General features: G+C 43.1%; 1 protein-coding gene across 1 annotated transcript in view; it reads left to right on the top strand.

The window, feature by feature from the left end:
- The window catches only part of LOC124725368 (muscle-specific protein 20-like), a 178907-nt gene that overhangs the window by 109048 nt on the left and 44603 nt on the right, over window positions 1-25256 (top strand). The window contains exon 2 of the mRNA XM_047248457.1: window positions 12682-12893. Coding sequence (XP_047104413.1) covers window positions 12682-12893 — 212 coding nt within the window. The remainder of the gene's footprint in view (window positions 1-12681; window positions 12894-25256) is intronic.

Here is a 25256-nt window from a genome sequence, read left to right as displayed (position 1 = left end):
TTCTGTCCGGACTACCCGGAGGTCGACCAGAGGACTCCCGTTTATTTGCTTCTCTACACTTTGTTTGGCTTACTGGACCAAAGTCAGTCCCTCTTCCGGTACTGTGTCAGTTTGTACCCGAACAAGGTTGTGCAGAGGTCACGCTTCGGACTGATCTAGTACATAGACCGCATTACCTACCGAAAAACTCCAAATGATAATCACTACGATAATGAGACTTACAACATTCTCTCGGACTTTGTAAGAGTAACTGGAATCGGATTATCATTGAAATTAAAGATTTTTTTTTTATTTTCTTAAAGTATTCTGTGGTATGGCGCAGTTAAAATGCCCAATTCCTTGAAGACATATTATTCTTACTGCTGCCGGCCAGGGTGGCCGAGCGGTTGTAGGCGCTACCGTCTGGAACCGGGTGACCGCTACGGTCGCAGGTTCGAATCCTGCCTCGGGCATGGATGTGTGTGATGTCCTTAGGTTAGTTAGGTTTAAGTAGTTCTAAGTTCTAGGGGACTGATGACCTCGGAAGTTAAGTCCCATAGTGCTCAGAGCCATTTGAACCATTCTTACTGCTCGCTTTTGTGGAATCAATATTTTCTTTCTAAGCGTTGAGTTAACGCAGAAAATGATGTATTGCACGTTGTGGTACTTCAGTTGTTACTGTATTAATTTATCTCTCTTCCGAGGTGATTCCATAAAAGTAGATTTCTAGAGGGCTTTTGACACTGTTCCTCACAAGCGGCTTGTAATAAAAATGTTTGCCTGAGAGTCTCAAACAATTAAGTGCAGCTACTTTTGCTCTTCGTATAATTTTAAACTAACGAATTAACCTCCTGACATATTTTGCATATTACCACTTAATAATATCTTATGGGAAATAGAAAGAAAATATTGATTGTACAAAAGCAAGCAGTAAGAATAATATGTGGTGTTCACCTACGGACGTCTTCAAGGAGTTGGACAATTTAACGGCGCCGTCATATATATATATATATATATATATATATATATATATATATATATATTCGTTAATGAAATTCGTCATAAATAATCCATGACAATTTAAAAAGAGGTCCACACCTACAACAGAAGAGGATAAATTATTACTCATTATTACAGCTGCCAGGATTTCGGATGGAATCTGTTAGGCCCACTACGATTGTAGTGGTGTGGACATGTTGGGAACGTGGGTCTCACGGGGAGCGTGCAATGGATAAGTCCCTACAGGCGCACTATCCTCTGTGCCTTCGGTGCCTCAGATGGCTGCTCTACAGTTGGTGCGGTGGACAGGGTTTTGTTCGATTCCCGGCAGGGGACTGTGTGTTGTGTGTCCTTCATCATCATTTCGCCGGCACGGTAGCTCAGCGTGTGCGTAGTCAGTGGGTTAGCTAACCTCTGTAATAAAAAAACTGAATGAGCGGATCAAGGAAGAACATGAACGGGTGTCACCGGACATCCGCCCTGAACGAATTGAACGAACAATATAGAACAAACTGAGATTTAAAAAAAAAAATGGATAGAGCGTCTGCCATCTAAGAAGGAGATACCGTGTTCTAGTCCCGGTCGGGGCACACATTTTCAACGTGTCCCCAATGATGCATATCAACGCCTGCTTGCAGCTAGTGTGTCGATTTAATCATCATTTCATCTCAGAAAGGAGTTCAATATGCACCAATAAAAATCTTTTATCATTTGCCCAATAATAAAATATCTGACTGGTAGCAAAAGTAATTTTATATCTAACCTAGAATACTTTATCATGGACTGTTTCTTCTATTCCGTGGACGATTTTCTATATACAAACTGGTAGCTTGGAAAAAAACTTTGCTTTCAAGTGTAGTTGTAGAGTAGGACTAAAAAAATATGTTCATTCATTAATGTTAACAGTAATCATGTATACATATCCTGTAAACTTATTCGTTCTACATTATTCAGATTAGAGAATCATTCAAATAATCTATGGAACATGTAACTAACTAACTAAGGAGTAGTGTATCAGATATTGGTTACGTGATTTCTCAACAGAAAGGTCACAGTTCGTAGTAATAGACGGGAAGTCATCGAGTAAAACAGAAGTGATATCTGGCGTCCCCGAAGAAGTGTTACAGGCCCTCTGCTGTTCTTAGGTTTAGGAGACAATCTGAGTAGACTTCTTAGATCCTTCGCAGATGATGCTGTCGTGTACCTAAAATAATCAGAAAATCAGAAGCAATTGCCAAATGATTTATAAAAGATATCTGTAGGGTGAGGAAAGGGGCATTTGTCTCAGAATATGGAAGAGTATGAAATCTTCTACGTGCGTACTAAAATGAACGTGTTAAATTTAGTTTACGCGACAAATGACACAAATCTAAAGGCTGTCAATTCAACTAAATACCTGGGGATAACAGTTATGAGCAACTTAACTTGGAACGATTATAGGGATAATGTTTCGGGAAAGGCGAACCAAAGACTGCGTTTTATTGACAGAACACTTAGAAGATCTACCAAAGAGATTACCTACACTACTCTTGTCTGTATTGCTGCACAGAATGGGATCCTTACCAGATAGGGTTACGGAGTACATCAACAAAGTTCAAAGAAGACCAACACGTTTTGTATTATCACGAAATAGGAGAGAGAGTGTCACTGACGTGATACAGGATTTGGGTTGGACATTATTAAATCAAAGGCGTTTTTCGTTGTGGCGCAATCTTGTCACGAAATTTCAGTCTCCAAATTTCTCCTCCGAATGCGAAAATATTTTGTTGACATCCAGCTACATAGAGAGAAATATCACCGTAATAAAATAAGAGATAGCAGAGCTCGCGCGGAAATATTTAAGTGTTCGTTTTTCCTCCGCGCTGTTTTGGAGTGGAACGGTAGAGAAACAGTCTGAAGGTGGTTCGATATACCCCTTGCCTGGCACGTAAGAGTGCACTGGAGAGTAGTCATATAAATCTGTATATTGTATTGTATGTTAATCGGGGGTCTAGAAACGGCGGAGAGACCCCGACCCCGCCGCAGTTGCAATGGTCCACAACCCCACGACGACTACCGCAGTCCATTTCACCCTTCCCACCCCAGGGATCGTCTCACACCAGACGAGTGTAACCCCTACGTTTGCGTGGTAGAGTAATGATGGTGTACTCGTACGTGGAGAACTTGTTTGCTCAGCAGTCGCCGACGTAGTGTAACTGAGGCGGAATAAGGGGAACAAGCCCACATTCGCCGAGGCAGATGGAAAACCGCCTAAAAACCATCCACAGGCTGGCCGGCTCACCGGACCTCGACGCAAGTCCGCCGTGCCGGGGATCAGGCGGTCCTTCCCAGTCCGGAAAGCCGTGCTTTAGACAGCTCGGCTCACAGGGCGAGCAAATCTGTATATAGAAGTGATGCATGTAGTTTTTGTCGTTGCAGACACTGATGGCTGGTTGGAAATTTTGAATCTCATCGCGGTTTCAAAACTCCTATTTTCCAGTGATAAGTTTTTGTGGTATGTGACATACACGAAGTTTCACCCTTTACCTGTTTCGGAAGATGCTTCCTTGCTTTCTGTTTATATCTTGACTTAATAGCTGACCGGAAGATGTATCATTTTTAAATCCGGAGAAATGTGGGAGGATTCGAAGAAACAATGACCCTACAATTTATCGTAGATAGTTGAGAAGAAGCAAATCCACATTCATAGCATTTGGAAATATGGAAATGTTCACTGAAATCGACTGTTTGAAATTTTGAAGTACTTAGAGATAAAACGCAGGAAGCGAACGTGTACCGAAACCAGACTAGAGTTCTAGGAGTCGGAGGTCGTGGAAGAGAGTCAATAATTGAGAAGGGAGTGAGGCAGAAATTTAGCCTATCTCTGATATTATTAAATCTGTACATTGAACAAACAGTAAAGGAAACCAAGTGAGAAATGAAAAGAAGGAAATAAAGTCTAACGAGAAAAAATAAATACTTTAAGGTTTGCCCATGACACTAGTCATTCAAGCCATATACGCGACGACTCCCATCAGACTCGTCAGGTGCATTTTATCTGGTGTTTCGGCAGATATTTGCAAATTTGTTCTTTAACGTGTAGCTGGAGTCAGTCAAAAAATGATTGCTCAGCACGTCTTTCATACGACGCCCAGCGTCGTCGGAAATAATCGTTTTATTTCCCTTTACAAACAAAATGATTTTCAAAGTGGGATTTTACACGGCCATGCAACAGAGCGGTCCCAAATTTGTCTAGTGTGATATTCGTTTTACCGATATGTACTAAGAGGACAGTAAAGCACAAGGAATAACCATTATTGAGCAGCGACATCACCGCACTGGCTTGCGATGAGTTCTAGGCGCTTCAGTCCGGAATCGCGCCGCTGCTACGGTTGCATGTTCGATTCCTGCCTCGGGCATGGATGTGTGTGATGTCCTTAGGTTCGTCAGGTTTAAGTAGTTCTAAGTTCTAGGGGAGTGATGACCTCAGATGTTCAGTCCCATAGTGATTAGAGCCATTTTTTGCAGAAGTGCGCTATTCAGTCCCTGCTGGAGTACTGATTATTCATCGTGATTTTCTTTCCCTGCAGGTACAGCTCGGTAAAACGAATATCGTACTGCAGTATCTGGTAGCATTCTATCGAATGGACACGGTAAAACAAATATGGTACTAGAGTAATCTGGCAGCGCTCTATGGAATGAACACGTGAAATTCACATTTAAAAATAATTTTGTTTGAAACAGGAAACAGACAGACGCATTTCTTCGACGCTGGCATGAAAGACGTGGTGAGCAGAATTTGTACGGGCTGACGCCAGCTACACGTTGCAAAAGCGAAATTGAAATATCTGCCGAAACACCGGAGAAAACGCGATTCTTAAGAGAGATACGTTATAAATGGCTTGAATGAATTACAGTATTAACCGCTTTAATGTAATCCCGCCCATATGTTGCCAACGTTATTTCGACTATGCTGCAGAAGTTTCGCTGGGAAGCCCTTACTCCATTAAGTGCCGATCTCTCTCTATGCGATCTCCATGTCTTTGAAGCCCTGAAGAAAGACATTCATTGCCGTCGATTTGCTTCGGACGAAGAGGGGCACGTCTGGTTATAACCATGGTTCCGTATTCAACCGCAGGTATGTTTCTATGACGGCATTGACGGTCTTGTCTCACAGTGTCATAAATGCATTAACAGACATGGCTATTACTTTTTAAATAATGAACACTTAGCTTGCTTTTTTCCATCTGTCTCTTTTTCATGTGGCTGCCCCTTATATGTACGTAGACATCAGAGACTCTGTATTCATGAAAATGCAAAGTCAGTTCTTTTTGCTGATGTTACAAGTATAGTAATCACACCCAAAAAGCAAGAATCAGCTGCGAAAATTGCAAATAATGTCTTTCAGAAAATTATTAAGTGGTTCTCTGCAAATGGACTCTCACTTAATTTTGAGAAAACACAGTTTATACAATTCTGTACAGTAAATGGCATAACACCATTGATAAATATAGTCTGTTGCTAAGGTAGAATACTCAAAATTTCTGGGTGTGTGCATTGATGAGAAATTGCATTGGAAGAAACACATCGATGATCTGCTGAAACGATTAGGTTCAGCTACTTATGCTATTAGGGTTATTGCAGATTTTGGTAAATTATCCTACTATGCCTATTTTCATTCACTGATTTCAAATGGCATCATATTTTGGGGCAATTCGTCATTAAGAGAGAAAGTATTCATTGCACAAAAGCGTGTAATCAGAATAATAGCTGGACCCCACCCAAGATCACCTTGCATATATTTATTTAGGGAACTCGGGATATTCACAGTACCTTCGCAATACATATATTCACTTATGAAATTTGTGATTAATAACCCATCCCAATTCAAAAATAACGGCGAAGTGCATAGCTACAACACTAGAAGAAAGGATGATATTCACTATTCTGGATTAAATCTCACTTTGGCACAGAAAGGGGTGAATTATGCCGCCACAAAAATCTTTGGTCATTTGCCAAATCATATTAGAAATCTGACAGATAGCCAACCAACATTTAAAAGTAAATTAAAGAATTTCTGAATGGCAACTCCTTCTACTCAATAGATGAATTCTTAGATATGAAGTAGTAACTGTAAAAAAATTAATTAAATAATTAATTATTTTTGTAAAGAACACTTAAGTTAAAGTGACACGTTCCACATCATTACGAAATGACGTATTCATGATCTATGGAACAAGGATTAATGTAGGTATGTATGAATGAATAATAGTTCCGTAACATCTAAAACAGGTTCGCAAACTGACAGTGCAGTTCTGCCTCACAAACCAGAAAGGTTTTCGTCTACACTGTCCTAAGAATTTAAAATGCTCGACTTCATTTACCGTTGACAACCTTGGACAATCAAATTTTGCTTTTACGAGAGTGTAGTGTCATGCATTGTAATTAACTCGCAGTTATTCGTTAATCTTTTCTCTGAAAGCCACATGCTGATGCTAAAGGGTTTCTAGCAAACAGAACACAGCATGTCATTCTGAAAGGAGAGAAGTCTTCAGACGTGAAACTACGTGCCCCAAAAGTATTATAGAACCATTAGTTTTCACAACGTGTATAAATGACCTAGTAGATAACATCGGAAGTTGTATGAGGCTTTACGCGGATAATGCTGTTGTATATAGAAAAATCGCGACGCTAGAAAATTATAGCGAAAGGCAGGAACATCTGGAGAAGATCGACGTTTAGGGTAAGGAGTGGCCATTAACCCTCAATATAAACAAATGTAATATGCTGCGAGTGCATAGGCAGAAAGACCCGTTATTGTACGATTACACAATTACAGAACAATCGCTGGAATCCCTTCCTTCCATTGAATGTCTGGGAGTAGGCGTATGGAGCGATATGATGTGGAAAGACAACATAAAACTCATTACCGGTAAGGCAAATACCGGACTGACGTACTTTGGAAAAATATTCAGGAAGTGTAGTCCATGTACGCAGGAGGTAGCTTAGTCGTTCGGTTGGTACCTGAATATTGCTCGTCGTTCTGAGATCCGTATCAGTCAGGATTCATAGAGGAAATAGAGAAGGTCTAAACAAGAAAGTACGTTTCGTTACAGATTCATTTAGTAAGCACGAAAGCGTCACAGAGAAGCTCAGCCAACTCTAATGGCAGACGCTGCAAGAAAGGCGTTCTGCATCACTGTATGTCGTACTGTTAAAATTCTGAGAGCGAACGTTCCTCGGTGAGTCAGTCAATATATATGGCGAGTCAAAAAGGACTTTACAACTTTAAAATGATGTAGAAATTTATTGACATAACTTACAGAATCGCTAGATGTGTCATTTTGCAGCAGATAACGTTTGAATCATGTATTGCATCAGTACCGCATTCCGCCACCAGGAGCGCTAGCGTAGTGCACAGTTAAACTGGATACTTTCACTGGTATTGTATGTCTGGATACGGTTGAAAACTGTTTAATTTCACAGATCGATGACGATGACCGAGGTGGGATGGTTTACTAACAGCAAAGTGGTGCACCACCTCATTTCCTCACGGGAGTTCGAGGTTTCCTCGATAATCGCTTCCCAGGTCGGTGGATTGGCCGTGAAGGGCCAATCGCATGGCAACCTCGCTCTCCACACTTGACATCAGTGGATTTCTCTGCGGTTTTATTAAAGACTGTGCGTGTTTTCATCCCCACTAAACAGTTTAGCCACCTGAAAAATCGAATCTACGCTGCCGTTGCACACGTTACGCCCAATTTGCTGCAACAAGAATGAGCAGGTATTGATTACCGGTGGGATGTTTGCCGCATCACAGATGATAATCATATCGAACCAAAATGACACCTGACACTTTTACGTGAAACTTAAGTTTGTTTGCTATAAAATGACAAAAAAAGGGTCAAATGGCTCTAAGCACTAAGGGCATTAACATCTGAGGTCACCAGTTCCCGAGACTTAGAACTACTTAAACCTAACTAACCTAAGGACATCTCACACATCCATGCCCGAGGCAGAATTCGAACCTGCGACCGTAGCAGCAGCGCGGTTCCGGACTGAAGCGCCTAGAACTCATCGGCCACAACGGCCGGCTATAAAATAACACATCTACCGATTCTGTAAAATATCTCAATAAATTTCTATACCATTCCAAAGCTGAAAAGTCCATTTGGCTCACCCTGCATTACTTATTCCCACTTATATCCCATGAAAAGACCATGAAGTTGAAATCAGAGAGATTCTAGCCCACATGGAGGCTTACCAGTAATCGCTCTTCTCGCGAACTATTTGCCACCTGAACAGGAAAAGGGGGGGGGGGGGGGACTGTGATACACAAAGCACCTTCCGCTTCAAATGGTTCAAATGGCTCTGAGCACTATGGGACTTAACATCTGAGGTCATCAGTCGCCTAGAACTTAGAACTACTTAAACCTAACTAACCTAAGGACAGCACACACATCCATGCCCGAGGCAGGATTCGAAGCTGCGACCGTAGCGGTCGCGCGGCTCCAGACTGTAGCGCCTACAACCGCTCGGCCACTCCGGTCGGCCAGCCTCCGCTTCACGGTGTGAGGTCACTTGCAGAGTATACATGTAGATGTAATATTACCGATTACCCTATTAGCTACATCATTTCACGTCTCTGCCAATAATAATTAAAATTTTTGAACCAATTAATACGTTTAGTGGGAGAGTATTGACATATATAAAGAAAAACTATAGATACAGAACGGAACCCCGTGGCACGACCCCCTCACCCTCGAACACTCTGCATGGCTCCAGTTAAGGTCAAATCTCTCCGCTGTTCGTTGACACTGGACGACCTTCTGCTTGCTCCTTTCCAGACGGACGTAACGATCAGTTGACAGAGAATTCCTAGTGTAAGAGTACGATTGCCCTCGCTTCAGAGTTCGAAATATAGTTTTAATTTTTGAACGTGATATTTGTGCTGTCAATAATTTCTCTGAGCTTCCGTGGACATGTTGCACGACTGCTAGGACTACCAGGTCTCTTGGTCGTTGTAGTCTTTTACACAATTACGCAAAACTGATGTGCGTGGAAACAAACAGACGGCGGTCTGGAAGCGCGTGGGGCGAGACAAATGGATGCGGCGGGTTGGCGGGCGGCGCGTTTGTTTTGCTTGGCCACAGCCTCGGTCAGCCCATTCACGCCCATGTTCCTCGGAGACCGGCGGTCTGTGCGTCTCACGTATAACAGGCGTTATTTCATAGCCGTTGTAACACTGGTCTGTAGCTTTATCGAACATCACACAGGATGTAGACGACAGTGAAAATTATTAAGGAAGTAGTAAGTTTCAGGAGACATTGCTGTAGTGAATTAATGATAATGGCAATAGTTGTTTCGTTCCCTTATTGGCGTATCATTTTTATACAAGTAATTTATTACTGAAATTAAGACAGGAACCAGTCATTACTATTTATTTTATCGTTAACGTGTGGTTTTATACCTGAACAGTTGATAACTAAGGCAGCAGTACCGGAAAACGTTTTTTACAACGTGTTTTGCATAATGTGCAACGCAACAGCTCGAATGGGGTTATTAACGGACCGTGGGATGTGTTGGCAATTGGAATCGCTGAATTTGTGGTTACCAGCGCTCGATATGGGTGTGCACCCGCAAGGGTAGCCGAGTGCGCTAACGCGCTGCTTCCCGGACTCGGGTAGGCGCGCCGGTCCCGGATCGAACCCGCCCGGCGGATTAACGACGAAGGCCGGTGAGCGTGCCAGCCAGGATGTGGTTTTTACGCGGTTTTCCATATCCCGCTAGGGGAATACCGGGCTGGTCCCCACGTTCCGCCTCAGTTACACGCGTCGCAGACATTTGAAACACGTCCGCACTATTTCACGATTTACACTAGACGCCGACAGTTGGGGTACACTGATTCCGTCCTACGGGGTACGGGGTGGCGGCAGGAAGGCATCCGGCCACCCCTAAAACTAACACTGCCAAATCCGTTGTAACCACACCGACCCTGCGATCGCTGCGGGACTATGTCGTAAGCGAAAGAAAGAAAGAAAAGCGCTCGAAATGGGTGTGCAGCTCCACACTAATCGATCGTAAAAAATCGACAACTTAAAAATACAATACAGTAAATATATATCGAGGGAAGATTCTAGAACTTTCCAAAAGAAAAGTTCATAATGCCTTGCGCATCCAATCTAATTAGTTAATGTAGGAATTGTAACAGAGTGGCAACACAAAGCTACTATTTAGACAACAGCTACAAATTGCGACGGACCATACATCCACTCCAGACTATAAAAAAATGCTTTAAAATACGTGGTAACGGAAACTCGGACAAATGTCTGTGAAAGGCGCAGACATATTGTGTATGAAAGACACAGACAAAATGACTGCAGCTTCAATTCATGTAATTAAAATGACGTATAGACACAACAATGCAGCGGAATGACAAACATAGCAATGCCTGACTGAATCTGGCCACTGATCTAGTGCCCTTTCTAATTCTTAAGTAACACCTCATGCTCTACAGCAATAATTAATGTTGAACATCGCAGCCTGTGCCAACGATGATGGTTCAAATGGCTGTGAGCACTATGGGACTTAACTTCTGAGGTCATCAGTCGCTTAGAACTTAGAACTAATTAAACCTAACTAACCTAAGGACATCACACACATCCATGCCCGAAGCAGGATTCGAACCTGCGACCGTAGCGGTCGCTCGGCTCCAGACTGTAGCGCCTAGAACCGCACGGCCACTCCGGCCAGCCCTGTGCCAACGGTCTTGCCGCAGTAGTCTACATTACATGGATACTCTGCAAATCGCAAGTGCCTGGCAGAGTAACACCGGATCCCCAAGATCACCGAAGTTAAGCGCTGTCGGGCTTGGCTAACACTTGGATGGGTAGCCGGCCGGTGTGGCCGAGCGGTTCTAGACGCTTCAGTCTGGAACCGCACGACCGCTACGGTCGCAGGTTCGAATCCTGCCTCGGTCATGGATGTGTGTGATGTCCTTAGGTTAGTTAGTTTTAAGTAGTTCTAAGTTCTAGGAGACCGATGACCTCAAGATGTTAAGTCCCATAGTGCTCAGAGCCATTTGAACTTGGGTGGGTGACCGTGCATTCAGCCCTTGTGAGGCAAACTGAGGAGCTACTTGATTGAGAAGTAGCAGCTCCAGTCTCGGAAACTGACGTACGACCGGGAGAGCGGTGTTCTGACTACATTCCCCTCCATATCCGCATCCAGTGACGCCTATGAGCTGAGGATGACACTGCGGCGGGTCAGTACCGTTGGCCCTTCATGACCTAGTTTAGTTTGTTCGAGAGTGGAATAATAGAGAATTATTGTGAATGCGTTTCGATGAACCCTGTGCCAGGCACTTAAATGTGATTTGCACAGTATCCATGTAGATGTAGAAAAATAATGGAGATCGCGCAAGTCGATTAACGATGTTTTACAGGGCCGAATACCTTTCGGTAATTTAGGAGGACAGACTCTACTAGTTCCGCTGTACGTGCTGTTGGCAGGATACCGTGTAACCAACACCGACTCAAAGAAAGGCCTCGTTGCTTGTTGGTGACGTCATGTCAGCTAGGCACGGCGAACGCCAGGTCTGTTGCAGGCAGAAACGCCTGGGCGTGCTTATCAATATAAATCTCTTATTTTTGGACAAAATTTTTGGTATTGTTTTGGATTCTGCAGTTTTATTTAGATGAAAGATTTTCTTACAATCGTAAAGCTACAAATGAAGATCATAGTTCTGTATTACTGAACCCTGTCGAAACAAGCGTAGATCAATATGAGAAGATGCTTTGACTCATTGCAAGCTTCGGAAATTTTACATTCAAGTAACTATATTTACTCGATCCATTTTGCTACCGAAACTTACCCCAACCCCCTTACAATGAACTCGTTGCTTTTATTTATTTATTTATTTTCGTTTGACATCGTCACTGGAAATGTGAACTAATTTACATGTGTAAATGTCCAACTGTTGCCAGTCATTAGATTACAGTCGTTTTCAACGAAAGGAATTCTAAACAGGAAACAAAATATCTTCATACATCGAAAATCCTGCTGAGCTTAAACTTTTTTAAACATGCACATTAGAAAAGATAAATATTCCCCTCTTGCAACTGAAAGGAGAAGCTTTATAAGATAAAAAAATTTTATTTGATAAAACAAGTATCTCTCTTTTGCCTCTTCTTCTGTCCCCCACCCCCTCCCCTAACGTGTACAATCGCAAGATATTTCATTAACATTCAGTGCTCCTCACCCCATAGTCCACCAAGATACCTAAAGAAGAGCACCAATACGTTCACAGTTTCTTGTAACAGCAATCCAGTACAAACGTAACTTCCTCAGATTTACAAATAAGGTAAAGAAGTACGAATTCTGTTGCTGATGGACCATGAAGTTGTTTTTGTCTGTCAATCCTTAAAACAGGTGGAAATTTAAGTTCAGGAGTACACTATTTGTTAAAAAGTGTAATGAATTGCACAATTAATCGATTGCAGAAATCTCTCAGAACAATGTGTGTCGGTCAACTACCGCCAATAGTTTCACATTTTCCTGTGTCAGAGAGGGAGACACCACCATTACGAGTATGCCTGCAACAGACCTGGCGTTGGCCGTGCCTAGCTGACGTGACGTCACGAACTAGCGCCGAGGCCTTCCTTTGAGTCGGTGTTGGTGTAACAAGCTGTGTCTGACGCGGGTGCTTTCCTTTTGCTGCTGCAGGTGGCGGGTCGGCGAGACCCCGAGCAGGAGCGCGAGGCGCAGCAGTGGATCGAGGCGGTGACGGGGGAGCGCTTCCCGCCGGGCGTGCCCTACGAGGACGCGCTGCGCGACGGCATCCTGCTGTGCAAGCTGATGAACCGCCTGCAGCCGGGCATCATCCAGAAGGTCAACGTCTCCGGCGGCGACTACAAGATGATGGACAACCTCAGCCAGTCAGTACCTAGCTCTAGAGACGGGCAAACTCGTTCATCCTTGGGAACTAGTTCACTGCTGACCGTTCTTTTTTGGGAACCGTTCATTTTCACTTGTTCACCGTTCATTTGTGCTTGGTATATGGTTCTTATGAAAAAACTGAAAACTAGTAGTGTAGGTGACTGAAGAATGGAGGGCACCAAGAGGGGGCACTTGCCTCGCCCCTGGAGTATAGAGTTTTTATTCATTACAGAATTCTTACACACTTTTAGAAGTAATTCCTGTGACTCTGCAGAACCTCTCGTTTAGCCAACTGTAGCGTTGTGTGGCTGATCGTAGGGAAATAATATAGGGTGGCGCAAGGAAAACCGGCCCCGAGTACAGACTGCTCGCCAATTACGGACGATGTGTTGCCCGTTACCAGCAGATACAACAAACAGACAAACATGTAATAATTAGGCAGTGAAGAAATAACAAGCTAATGCAGGCAACAATTGCGAAACAACCGATGACGATGTGTAGAGAGCTGGAGAAGAGAACATGAAAATCTCACGCGACGCGCATGGGCTATAGTTCATGTAGTCTTGTAAACCTGTTGGTGGCTGTTTCCCAAATTAATAGACCACAAGTGTCTTGTATAAAATTCTTCGTTTCGACTTCCACTACATAGCTATGCTACGTTGTAAACAATAATCGTTTACACCCTATATATACTTCACGTTGTCTCTGAGTTCGTAGGCGAAGTAGGGGCTTTATGGAAGCATAAAATAAAATTTGGTTTTCTCATCATACTTGCTCACAAGCTTAGTAAAAATTAGATTTTTATGTTGCATTATTAAAGTTAATGCAATAATAATAATAATAATAAAGTTCGCAGCAATAAAATTTTTGGTTTGGAAGCTCGTTCTGAACAAATGTTTTTGAGATAAATAAGTAAATACGATTTTATGGCAATCTATGTCGCTTCAAATGGAGAGACACCACATTTCCTATTGAGCCAAAATGACTCACAGTCCACTTTTTTTTTCAAAGAAACCTAACTAGCAGGTAATGCAAATTGGAAACAACCAAACTAAAAATAATTAGAGCCTTCCTGAATGTTATGTTTTTTATATGAAAGATACACGAAAATCGATTTATATAAATTTTATTACACTAAAAATCAAGCAAATTATTGAAAGTTAGTTGCTAAATCAAGTCGATGAAACCAAAAAATATATGAATAACAAAAAAACTTGCCTTATTATAAGTATGTCTTCTGCTGTTCATCGATATAATGAAGTGAGCTGATATGCCCTTTTGTTACCTGAAAAGACGTACCTATTAGATACAACGTAATTTTTATGTATTTTACGTAACAATAAAATACTTTTTGATTGCCGGTCGTGGACGCTGAATAGCCAGAACCAACTGCAAGAACAGTTTGGAACACATGTGAAATGGGCGAGCGCAGTGAACGAAACGAACATACCGGATAATGAACAGCTAGGAGCAATCGGCAGTGGAACTGAGACAGGTGGTCATGCGAAGAACGACGAGTGCGGCCGAAGGAGACTGAGGCGAGCACGCGACCGAGGCTGGAACGAGAACTGCCGAAGTGACCGCCGCGACCGAAGTGAAGTAGTGAACTATGAACCGATCGTTCCTCGTTCCCGGGAACTATAAGTAGACCGCCACGACCCAAGTGAACTATGAACCGATCGTTCGTTGGAATTCGTTCTCGGTCCTTTCGTTCATCTTGGTGAACCGTTCCTTTGCACCCGTTCGTTCGCGGACTACCATCTCTACCTAGCACTCACACGCACGCCAGTACAGCTGCTGCTCGTGCACGATAACTTGGCGATTGCACTGGTGCTGCCACGAGCGGAGAAAATCGATACTATAGTGTGTTCGTCGCAAGAATAAACCTGATGTAAACATTGCAATATGTGTTCTTCCACGTTTGCTGGAATCACACTGGATTTCACTGGACGTGGAGCAGAAGCCAAGCTGTCTCGAGTACAGTCAAGTACGGTAATAAGGACACGTTTTATGCTGTGCGTTATGTGCACACCGACTGAACGATAATACGGGACAACAGCTTTACCGGTGCACGTAACTTGGACAGCACAGGGAAGCTAACTGGTCCAACTAACCTGCAATGGTACGAATAGTTGCAGTTAAGAGGTAAATTGGCGAACAGAGAAACAACGTAGCTTCCAATGTCATTTAATTTTTAAACAGAATTCCAGCAATATCGCACACTTGTTTGGGGAGCAGACAGAAGAATAACATGCTCTCGTTCTTAGTCAACATAGTATTGTAATTAAAAACAAGAGTACAGAAAATTCCTAACTTAAACACAAGGTAATTTTTCTGAGCGAGCTATGTGCGACTCAAAAGTGTATTGCGGGGATTTCGTCGTATACTTAACCTTGTGGCGCATAGCGTCCGCTACAGTGGACAGCTTTTAATAGTCGCTTCTTTGGCATTTTCAATCGGTCCTGAGGCTACAAATGCACACCGTTCACTGCAGTCGGCACTCTCTACTGCTGTTATGTCATACATGCATATGCAGCCTCATGACTGATTGAAAACGCCAAAAAATTGACCACTATATGTTGTCCACTGCAGTGAAATTCATGCACCATTGAAGGCATTGTGAACTCCTTCCAAATCGGAATACGAGCAATAGACTTCAGTACTAGAATTGAGATCTACCACGTTTATGACGAGCTGATCGACAATAGATTCCATAAAACAATCCAAGCGCCGCTTTATCTTCTCTTATGACGTGCGGTTCTGTATCCCGCCAGCTTTCGGTAGTGAGGCGTGACAAAACTTCGTGCATTAGTTCCAGTACGTCTGGCAGCTTAAATGCCTCTCGCGAGAAGTACCGTAACTTGGCTCCAGATCAGTTCTGTAGGTATGGTGGTAACGGTAAAGAACGGCATTTCTGTAGTGTTCTCGATGCCGTGAAAATTATTGTTTTCCATGTTTGTACGACGCTTATCACTATAGCTCGTGTGAGATCACATATGTGATATAAAAGGCCGGCCGCGGTGGCCGAGCGGTTCTAGGCGCCCAACCCGGAACCGCACGACTGCTACGGTCGCAGGTTCGAATCCTGCCTTGGGCATGGATGTGTGTGATGTCCTTGGGTTAGTTAGGTTTAAGTAGTTCTAAATTCTAGGGGACTGATGACCACGGCTGTTAAGTCCCATAGTGCTCAGAGCCATTTGAACCATTTTTTGATATAAAATAATGGATATGATCCAAATAAAAATTATTTGATTTTTCACTTTTATCCTAAAAAATTTAATTTGTTATATGTTCTTAATTTCCACAATCTTCGATAATCATGAATGTATATTTGCAAAGAAATCTTGAGTTTTGCGTGCAATATGTAAGTAGAAACAAGAATACGCGCATTTCAAAAAATAATTATTAGTTATGTTTTTATTTAACATATATATGGTGAATTTTATATTTAAAAGAGTCACATATTCAAAATTGAACGAAAAAAGGAACACTAAAGTAAGAGTTGCTTACGAATTTACGACGCTACCCATTCAGCCATACATAACTTTCACAAGCCCCCTTAAATTTAATAAATAATGTCCCCGGAAAGCTTCGAAGCAGATTTTTGTTTGTAAACTTGTGAAAAACTTTGAAAATAATATTTCAAACCACGTTTTAACAGTGTTTCACGATCGTATTTCACTACCGAGCAGGAAACAGCTTCAGCTATTTTCCATCGCGACAGTACGAGCACAACAGTACAGTGACTGGGACTGTACACGATTTCTTAAACAAAAACTACGTAGCTAGATTACGATAAAAAAAACGTTGATGGCTGTTAATACACTAGAATATCTTAAAATTTCATTTACCACAATATAGTAACAAGATATCTAATACATAAATAGGATCTCCTTGCAAGAGCCTAACAACAACAGTGTACGTGTGCTACGGTGCTGGCCAATCAACGCTTTTGTGTTTGTTTACATCAGGTTTATTCTTAGAATGAACATAGTATAGCTGAAAGATATTCATTTATCTCAGAGCGCTGCGAACGTTAAGGTGCCACTAGGCGCAAAGTATTACCGTACACCTGGTTAAGAGTAAGGTGCCAGTAGATCGGCAAGCAGCCAACACTGTCGTCCTCTTGCCGCTCCTCTCCCCTCGGCAGCTTAAGGAAAGTGCAAGGCACGCCACCTGCCCTTCCCGATAGCCACCGCGCGAATCGTCAACTTATCGTGGACAAGCAGTGTCTTATACACTACTGGACATTAAAATTGCTACACCAAGAAGAAATGCAGATGATAAACGGCTATTCATTGGACAAATATATTATACCAGAACTGACATATGATTACATTTTCACGCAATTTGGGTGCATAGATCCTGAGAAATCAGTACCCAGAACGGCCTTGATACGCCTGGGCATTGAGTGAAACAGAGCTTGGATGGCGTGTACAGGTACAGCTGCCCATGCAGCTTCAACACGATACCACAGTTCATCAAGAGTAGTGACTAGCGTATTGTGACGAGCCAGTTGCTCGGCCACCATTGACCAGACGTTTTCAGTTGGTGAGAGATCTGGAGAATGTGCTGGCCAGGGCAGCAGTCGAACATTTTCTGTATCCAGAAAGACCCGTACAGGACCTGCAACATGCGGTCGTGTATTATCCTGCTGAAATGTAGGGTTTCGCAGGGACCGAATGAAGGGGAGAGCCACGGGTCGTAAAACACATCTGAAATGTAACATCCGGTGTTCAAAGTGCCGTCAATGCGAACAAGAGGTGACCGAGACGTGTAACCAATGGCACCCCATACCATCACGCCGGGTGATACGCCAATATGGCGATGACTAATACGCACTTCCAATGTGCGTTCACCGCGATGTCGCCAAACACGGATGCGACCATCATGATGCTGTAAACACAACCTGGATACATCCGAAAAAATGACGTTTTGCCATTCGCGCACCCAGGTTCTTCGTTGAGTACATCATCGCAGGCGCTCCTGTCTGTGATGCAGCGTCAAGGGTAACCGCAGCCATGCTCTCCGAGCTGATAGTCCATGCTGCTGCAAACGTCGTCGAGCTGTTGGTGCAGACGGTTGTCGTCTTGGAAACGTCCCCATCTGTTGACTCAGGGCAAGATCCGTTACAGCCATGCGGATAAGATGACTGTCATCTCGACTGCTAGTGATACGAGGCAGTTGGGATCCAGCACGGCGTTCCGTATTACCCTCCTCAACCAACCGATTCCATATTCTGCTAACAGTCATTGGATTTCGACCAACGCGAGCAGCAATGTCGCGATACGATAAACCGCAATCGCGATAGGCTACAATCCGATCTTTATCAAAGTCGGAAACGTGATGGTACGCATTCCTCCTCCTTACACGAGGCATCACAACAACGTTTCACCGGTCAACTGCTATTTGTGTATGAGAAATCGGTTGGAAACTTTCCTCATGTCAGCATGTTGTAGGTGTCGCCACCGGCGCCAACCTTGTGTGAATGCTCTGAAAAACTAATCATTTGCATATCACAGCATCTTCTTCCTGTCGGTTAAATTTCGTGTCTGTAGCACGTCATCTTCGTGATGTAGCAATTTTAATGGCCAGTAATGTAAAGCGAAGGTGGAGGGGGGAGGAAAGGAAAGGGATTAGTGATGTAAGGTGCATCCGGACATTACGCAGAATCAGCGGTGACGAGAGAAAGTGTGTAGTGGACCGTGATTCGAATTCGGGATCTACTGCCTACTAGGCAGGTGCGTTAATCACTGCGCCATGTGGGACATTGTGTTACTGCAACTGTCCTATCTCGGCATGCCTCACCGCCGACGCACACTCCCACCGGAGTGCCACCTGTCCGTAGTCCCTGTCCATTTCCTCCATGCTCGCTACTCTGAGATTCCCTCAGGTGGTTGGACGTACTTGTGCATCCGCATTGAAGAAGGTCGATCCATTGCCAAGACACGGGTTCCCAGGTAGATGCCGTGCATCTTGATCAAGGCGTTTGATACAGTTCCCCACAGTCGTTTAATGAACAAAGTAAGAGCATATGGACTATCAGACCAATTGTGTGATTCGAATGTTTACCGCAGACACAGGCTGGACAGTGGAGGGGGAGGCGTGTTTATAGCGATAAAAAGTGCAATAGTATCGAAGGAAATTGACGGAGATCCGAAGTGTGAAACAATTTGGGTGAAGGTCACGGTTAAAGCAGGATCAAACATGGTAGTTGGGTGTCTCTGTAGGCCCCCTGGCTCAGCAGCTGTTATGGCCTCTACCTGAAGGAAAATTTGGAAAATATTTCGTGAAGATTTCCCGACCATGTTATAGTTCTGGGTGGAGATTTTAAATTACCAGATATAGACTGGGAGACTCAAAGGTTTATAACGGGTGGCAGGGACAAAGAATCCAGTGAAATTTTTTTAAGTGCATTATCTGAAAACTATCTTGAGCAGTTAAACAGAGAACCGACTCTGGCGATAACATATTAGACCTTCTGGTGACAAACAGACCCGAACTATTTGAAACAGTTAACGCCGAACAGGGAATCAGAGATCATAAAGCGGTTACAGCATCGATGATTTCAGCCGTAAATAGAAATATTAAAAAACGTAGGAAGATTTTTCTGTTTAGCAAAAGTGACAAAAAGCAGATTTCAGAGTACTTGACGGATCAGCACAAAATTTATGTCTCAAGTACAGATAGTGTTGAGGATCAGTGGACAAAGTTCAAAACCATCGTACAATATCCATTAGATTAGTATGTGCCAAGCAAGATCGCAAGAGATGGAAAAGAGCCACCGTGGTATAACAACCGAGTTAGAAAACTGCCACGGAAGCAAAGGGAGCTTCACAGCAAACATAAACATAGCCAAAGCCTTGCAGACAAACAAAAATTACACGAAGCGAAATGTAGTGTGAAGAGGGCTATGCGAGAGACGTTCAATGAATTCGAAAGTAAAGGTCTGTGTACTGACTTGGTAGAAAATCCTAAGAAATTTTGGTGTTATGTCAAAGCGGTAGGTGGATCAAAAGAAAATGTCCAGACACTCTGTGACCAAAATGGTGCTGAAACATAGGATGACAGACTAAACACCGAAATACTAAATGTCTTTTTTCAAAGCTGTTTCACAGAGGAAGATAGCACTGTAGTTCCTTCTCTAGAGTGTCGCACGGATGACAAAATGATAGATTTCGAAATAGATGACAGACCGATAGAAAAACAATTAAAATCGCTCAAAAGAGGAAACGCCGCTGTACCTGATGGGATATCAGTTCGATGTTACACAAGAGTACGCGAAGGAACTTGCCGTCCTTCTTGCAGCGGTGTACCGCAGGTCTCTAGAAGAGCGTAGCGTTCCAAAAGATTGGAAAAGGGCAAAGGTCATCCCCGTTTTCAGGAAGGGACGTCGGACAGATGTGCAGAACTATAGACCTATATCTCTAACATCGATCAGTTGTAGAATTTTGGAACACGTATTATGTTCGAGCATAATGACTTTTCTGGAGACTAGAAATTTACTCTGTAGGAATCAGCATGGGTTTCGAAAAAGACGGTCGTGTGAAACCCACCTCGCGCTATTTGTCAATGAGACTCAGAGGGCCATAGACACGGGTTCCCAGGTAGATGCCGTGTTTCTTGACTTCCGCAAGGCGTCTGATGCAGTTTCCCACAGTCGTTTAATGAACAAAGTAAGAGCATATGGACTATCAGACCAATTGTGTGATTGGATTGAAGAGTTCCTAGATAACAGAACGCAGCATGTCATTCTCAATGGAGAGAAGTCTTCCGAAGTAAGAGTGATTTCAGGTGTGCCGCAGGGGAGTGTCGTAGGACCGTTGCTATTCCCAATGTATATAAATGACCTTGTGGATAACATCGCAAGTTCACTGAGGCTTTTCGCGGATGCTGTAGTATATCGAGAGGTTGTAACAACGGAAAATTGTACTGAAATGCAGGAGGATCTGCAACGAATTGACGCATGGTTCAGGGAATGGCAATTGAAACTCAATGTAGACGAGTGTAATATGCTGCGAATACACAGAAAGAAAGATCCTTTATCATTTAGCTACAATATAGCAGGTCAGCTACTGGAAGCAGTTAATTCCATAAATTACCCGGGAGTAGGCATTAGGAGTGATTTAAAATGGAATGACCATATAAATTAATCGTCGGTAAAACAGATGCCAGACTGAGATTCATTGGAAGAATCCTAAGGAAATGCAATCAGAAAACAAAGGAAGTAGGTTACATTACACTTGTTCGCCCACTGCTTGAATACTGCTCACCGATGTGGGATCCGTACCAGATAGGATTGATAGAAGAGGTAGAGAAGATCCAACGGGGAGCAACGCGCTTCGTTACAGGATCATTTAGTAATCGCGAAAGCGTTACGGAGATGATAGATAAACTCCAGTGGAAGGCTCTGCAAGAGAGACGCTCAGTGGCTCGGAACGGGCTTTTGTTGAAGTTTCGGGAGTCCCTCGTACGTATGTTTCGCGAAGATACTATGAGGATAAAGTCAGAGAGATTAGAGCCCACACAGAGGCATACCGACAGTCTTTCTTTCCACGAACAATACGAGACTGGAATAGAAGAGAGAACCGATAGAGGTACTCAAAGTACTCTCCGCCACACACCGTCAGGTGGTTTGCGGAGTATGGATGTAGTTGTAGATGTAGATACACGAATCAGTTATATGAATGTGTGATGTCTATTCTTTCGGACATGTCTGTTTCCAGTCCGAGAATACCAAACATGGAGGCCCAATAGCCAGAAAGTGACCTAGCGAGTATAGTTTACTGCACACAGGAAGCTGCGTCACCTGCTTTCCAGGGAACTTTGCTCCCTTAATATATTCGTACGTTACCATCCCTGTACACGGGAATATACTTCAGAATTTTTTTAAGATTTTAAGATTTCCCCGCTGTAAGAATAATCTTACCGACCATTGTGTGTTGCTAACGATCCACCTCAAAAATACACTGACGAAAATGCGAAGTGTTACTCCGTGAAGCATCAGTCAAATATCAATCATATCTTTAGGAAATATTCATCTGCACCTATACAACTTCTCTGCAATTCAGGCTTAGCTGCCTGGCAGAGGATTCATCGAACCACCTTCAGACTATTTTTCTATCGTGCCACACTCTAACAACACACAAATCTTTCCGCACGAGCTCTGATTTCTATTACTTTATTATGATGCTCAAACTGTCTGTGTAGGCTGCCATCAATAAATATTTTCATATTCAGAGGAGAAAGGTGGTGACTCAAATATCGCGAACGTATCTCTCAGCAATGAAAAAAGCCGTTCTTTTAATGAGTGCCACCACAAGTCGTTTACCATAGTCAAGACACTACCTCCCCTATTTCGCGGTAATACAATACGAACTACCCTTCTTTGGAGGCGGCCGCTGTGGCCGAGCGGTTCTAGGCCCTTCAGTCTGGAACCGTGCTGCTGCTACGGTCGCAGGTTCGAATCCTGCCTCGGGCATGGATATGTGTAATGTCCTTAGGTTAGTTAGGTTTAAGTAGTTCTAAGCCTAGGGAACTGATGACCTCCGATGTTAAGTGCTTAGGGCCATTTGAACCATTTGAACCTTCTTTGGACTTTTCTGATCTCTTCCGTTAGTTCTATCTGATGAGGATCCCACATCGCAAAGCAGTACTCTAGCAGAGGACAGCGAGCGTAGTGGAGGCGGTTTCATTATTAGACCTGTTGCATCTTCTAAGTGTTCTGGCAATAAAGCACAGTCTTTCACTCCACTTCCCCACAAAATTGCCTATGTGGTCGTTACAATTAACGGTGTTCGTAAATGTAATTCCTAGGTTTTTAATTGAATTGGCTGTCTTTTAATTTGTGATATTTATAGTACAACTGAAATTTAACGGATTTCTTTTGTGTGTTGCGAAAAGAGACAGCCAGAGTTGCAACTACAATGGATCTTTATTTAGCCGGTTTCGGGCTATGCCCGTTCTCAAAATTCCAATTTATCCAAAGACAAGTTAAATTAGAGTGCAAAGCATAAATGGATAGCATATCGCAACCAGTACACATCAAAGTTTGCTAAGTAAAAAGTGCGTCCAAAATAGCAGTAAATAAAGTGGGTACATTTGCGTATGGTGCTAACAAATGTTCGTTAGCGAATGGCAGTGGTCATGTTGAAGGTTACTAGGAAACTTCGGAGAAGTGCCGCTCTATTCGGGCCATGATTCTGTTACTTCGGAGAAGGTTGTTTCCATAGCAATTCACAATCTTAAAAACAAGTTGTGTACAAAACGATTACATAACATACGTGGCACATACATATCTTTCGTAAGTGTGTTTATGAACGCACGTAAAATACAGTATAATGCTAAGACCTAACTTACAGATCCAGAGAGGGTAATATCATCTACATGACGTAAGGCTCATGTGGATGGCCTCATGTGGATAACCTTAACGTTTCCTTATTTAAAGTCAATTGCCACTTTCCGCAGACTACAGATATCGTGTCTAAGTTCATGACGTAACGATTATTCAATAATAAAATTTTCATTCCATTCGGAACTGATGTCCACAATCAACATTAATATGAAATGTTACCCCCAGAATTACGGATACAGTTTTGTATTCGTTGAAATTGGCATGGAAGCAAATAGCCTCCAAATGTAATCTTGAAGAGTTTTTTCGTAGCGGAACTTTATGCTGTGTCCATTTACTAAGGCTGCTGGCTGGAGTCTCGTATGAAAGTGTACGTCTTCCTATAGCATCCCAGTCAGTCTGCAGGTGAGAGACGACTGCTTATTTGGCAACTAGTCGGTGATCCGTACTTTCCTTAAAGCGTTTGTAGTGTGAACTACGGTGTAGGCTCTTGCATTATCCTGCCATCTAGTACAATGACAATAGCGCTTACCAGCTCCCTTCCATCATTAGCGAATCACTCGTTTCGTCATATCCCGGCACAATGAGTGTAGCAAGGGAAACCCACCATACGTCGCCTCTGACACAGTTGAAACTTGGCAGGGTGGCAAACGGATGAAAATAAACGACCCCTGTTTTGGCTTACGTGGCAAAACACGCAATAGTTTCCGAGAAAATGACGACCATAGTTGCGGCGCGACTTCATCAGACTACTCGCACCATGCAATACCTACTGCGTTGGCAGCGCTCCGGCCAAAGGAACAGTTTCGAAATTTTGCTCCCCGTCTTCAGATCTAATTTTATGTTGTTTATTTTTCTTTTATTGGTCGCAGAAATACGTGACACCTATATTTTTATGACATCGTGAAACACAATGGAATTACAGGCAAGAGAAATAAAATTTCAAGACTTATGAAATATAGGTTTTACCATAACAATTGAGACGGATTAACACCTTACAGAAAACTGCAACCAACAGTTTTAGGTTGTTAGTGACAAATTTATTTCTCGAGTCCATCAAGACGTAAACCAGCTAATGGAACAACGTCAGAAAGTGCACACGACAGCAACAAAATCTGGGAAGTTCGCAAAAGAAACCTATCATCAGTTTTTGAACGAAATTTTGCGACAGTTTTTGGAAACATTTAGTACATTATTGACTAGTGGAGTGGGCGGAACGATCACTCCTTATCCGGTGGGATGTTTGTCGATGTAATCGGAATTCCAAAATGTTCATTAAAAGTAAATCTGCCAAAGTATACGCCGTTATGTAAACCCTGCGACGTACGGTTTTACTGACAGGCGTTTGTTCGCCGACTACAAAACAGCCCTGCTGTCATAGTAAAACAAAGAGAAATTACAAGTAGAAGCGAAGCAATTAAAATACGCACCTTAATCCAAATAGATTGTAGGTTCCAGCTTTCGATAAAATGCTTCGATATGCGTGATTTATCGTGCAATTGTGGCCAGATGGCGAGATTGTTTCTCTAATGATATTAAAAAAAAATTAAGACTGTGATATATTTGTCTTCGCACATTGCTCTGGTGCTCCGAATTACACTCCTGGAAATTGTAATAAGAACACCGTGAATTCATTGTCCCAGGAAGGGGAAACTTTATTGACACATTCCTGGGGTCAGATACATCACATGATCACACTGACAGCACCACAGGCACATAGACACAGGCAACAGAACATGCACAATGTCGGCACTAGTACAGTGTATATCCACCTTTCGCAGCAATGCAGGCTGCTATTCTCCCATGGAGACGATCGTAGAGATGCTGGATGTAGTCCTGTGGAACGGCTTGCTATGCCATTTCCACCTGGCGCCTCAGTTGGACCAGCGTTCGAGCTGGACGTGCAGACCGCGTGAGACGACGCTTCATCCAGTCCCAAACATGCTCAATGGGGGACAGATCCGGAGATCTTGCTGGCCAGGGTAGTTGACTTACACCTTCTAGAGCACGT

This window comes from Schistocerca piceifrons, chromosome 1, assembly GCF_021461385.2.
Source record: "Schistocerca piceifrons isolate TAMUIC-IGC-003096 chromosome 1, iqSchPice1.1, whole genome shotgun sequence".
Classification (NCBI taxonomy): Eukaryota; Metazoa; Arthropoda; class Insecta; order Orthoptera; family Acrididae; genus Schistocerca; species Schistocerca piceifrons.
Note: the sequence above shows the minus strand (reverse complement) of the source record. Positions and strands in the feature narration are given on the sequence as shown.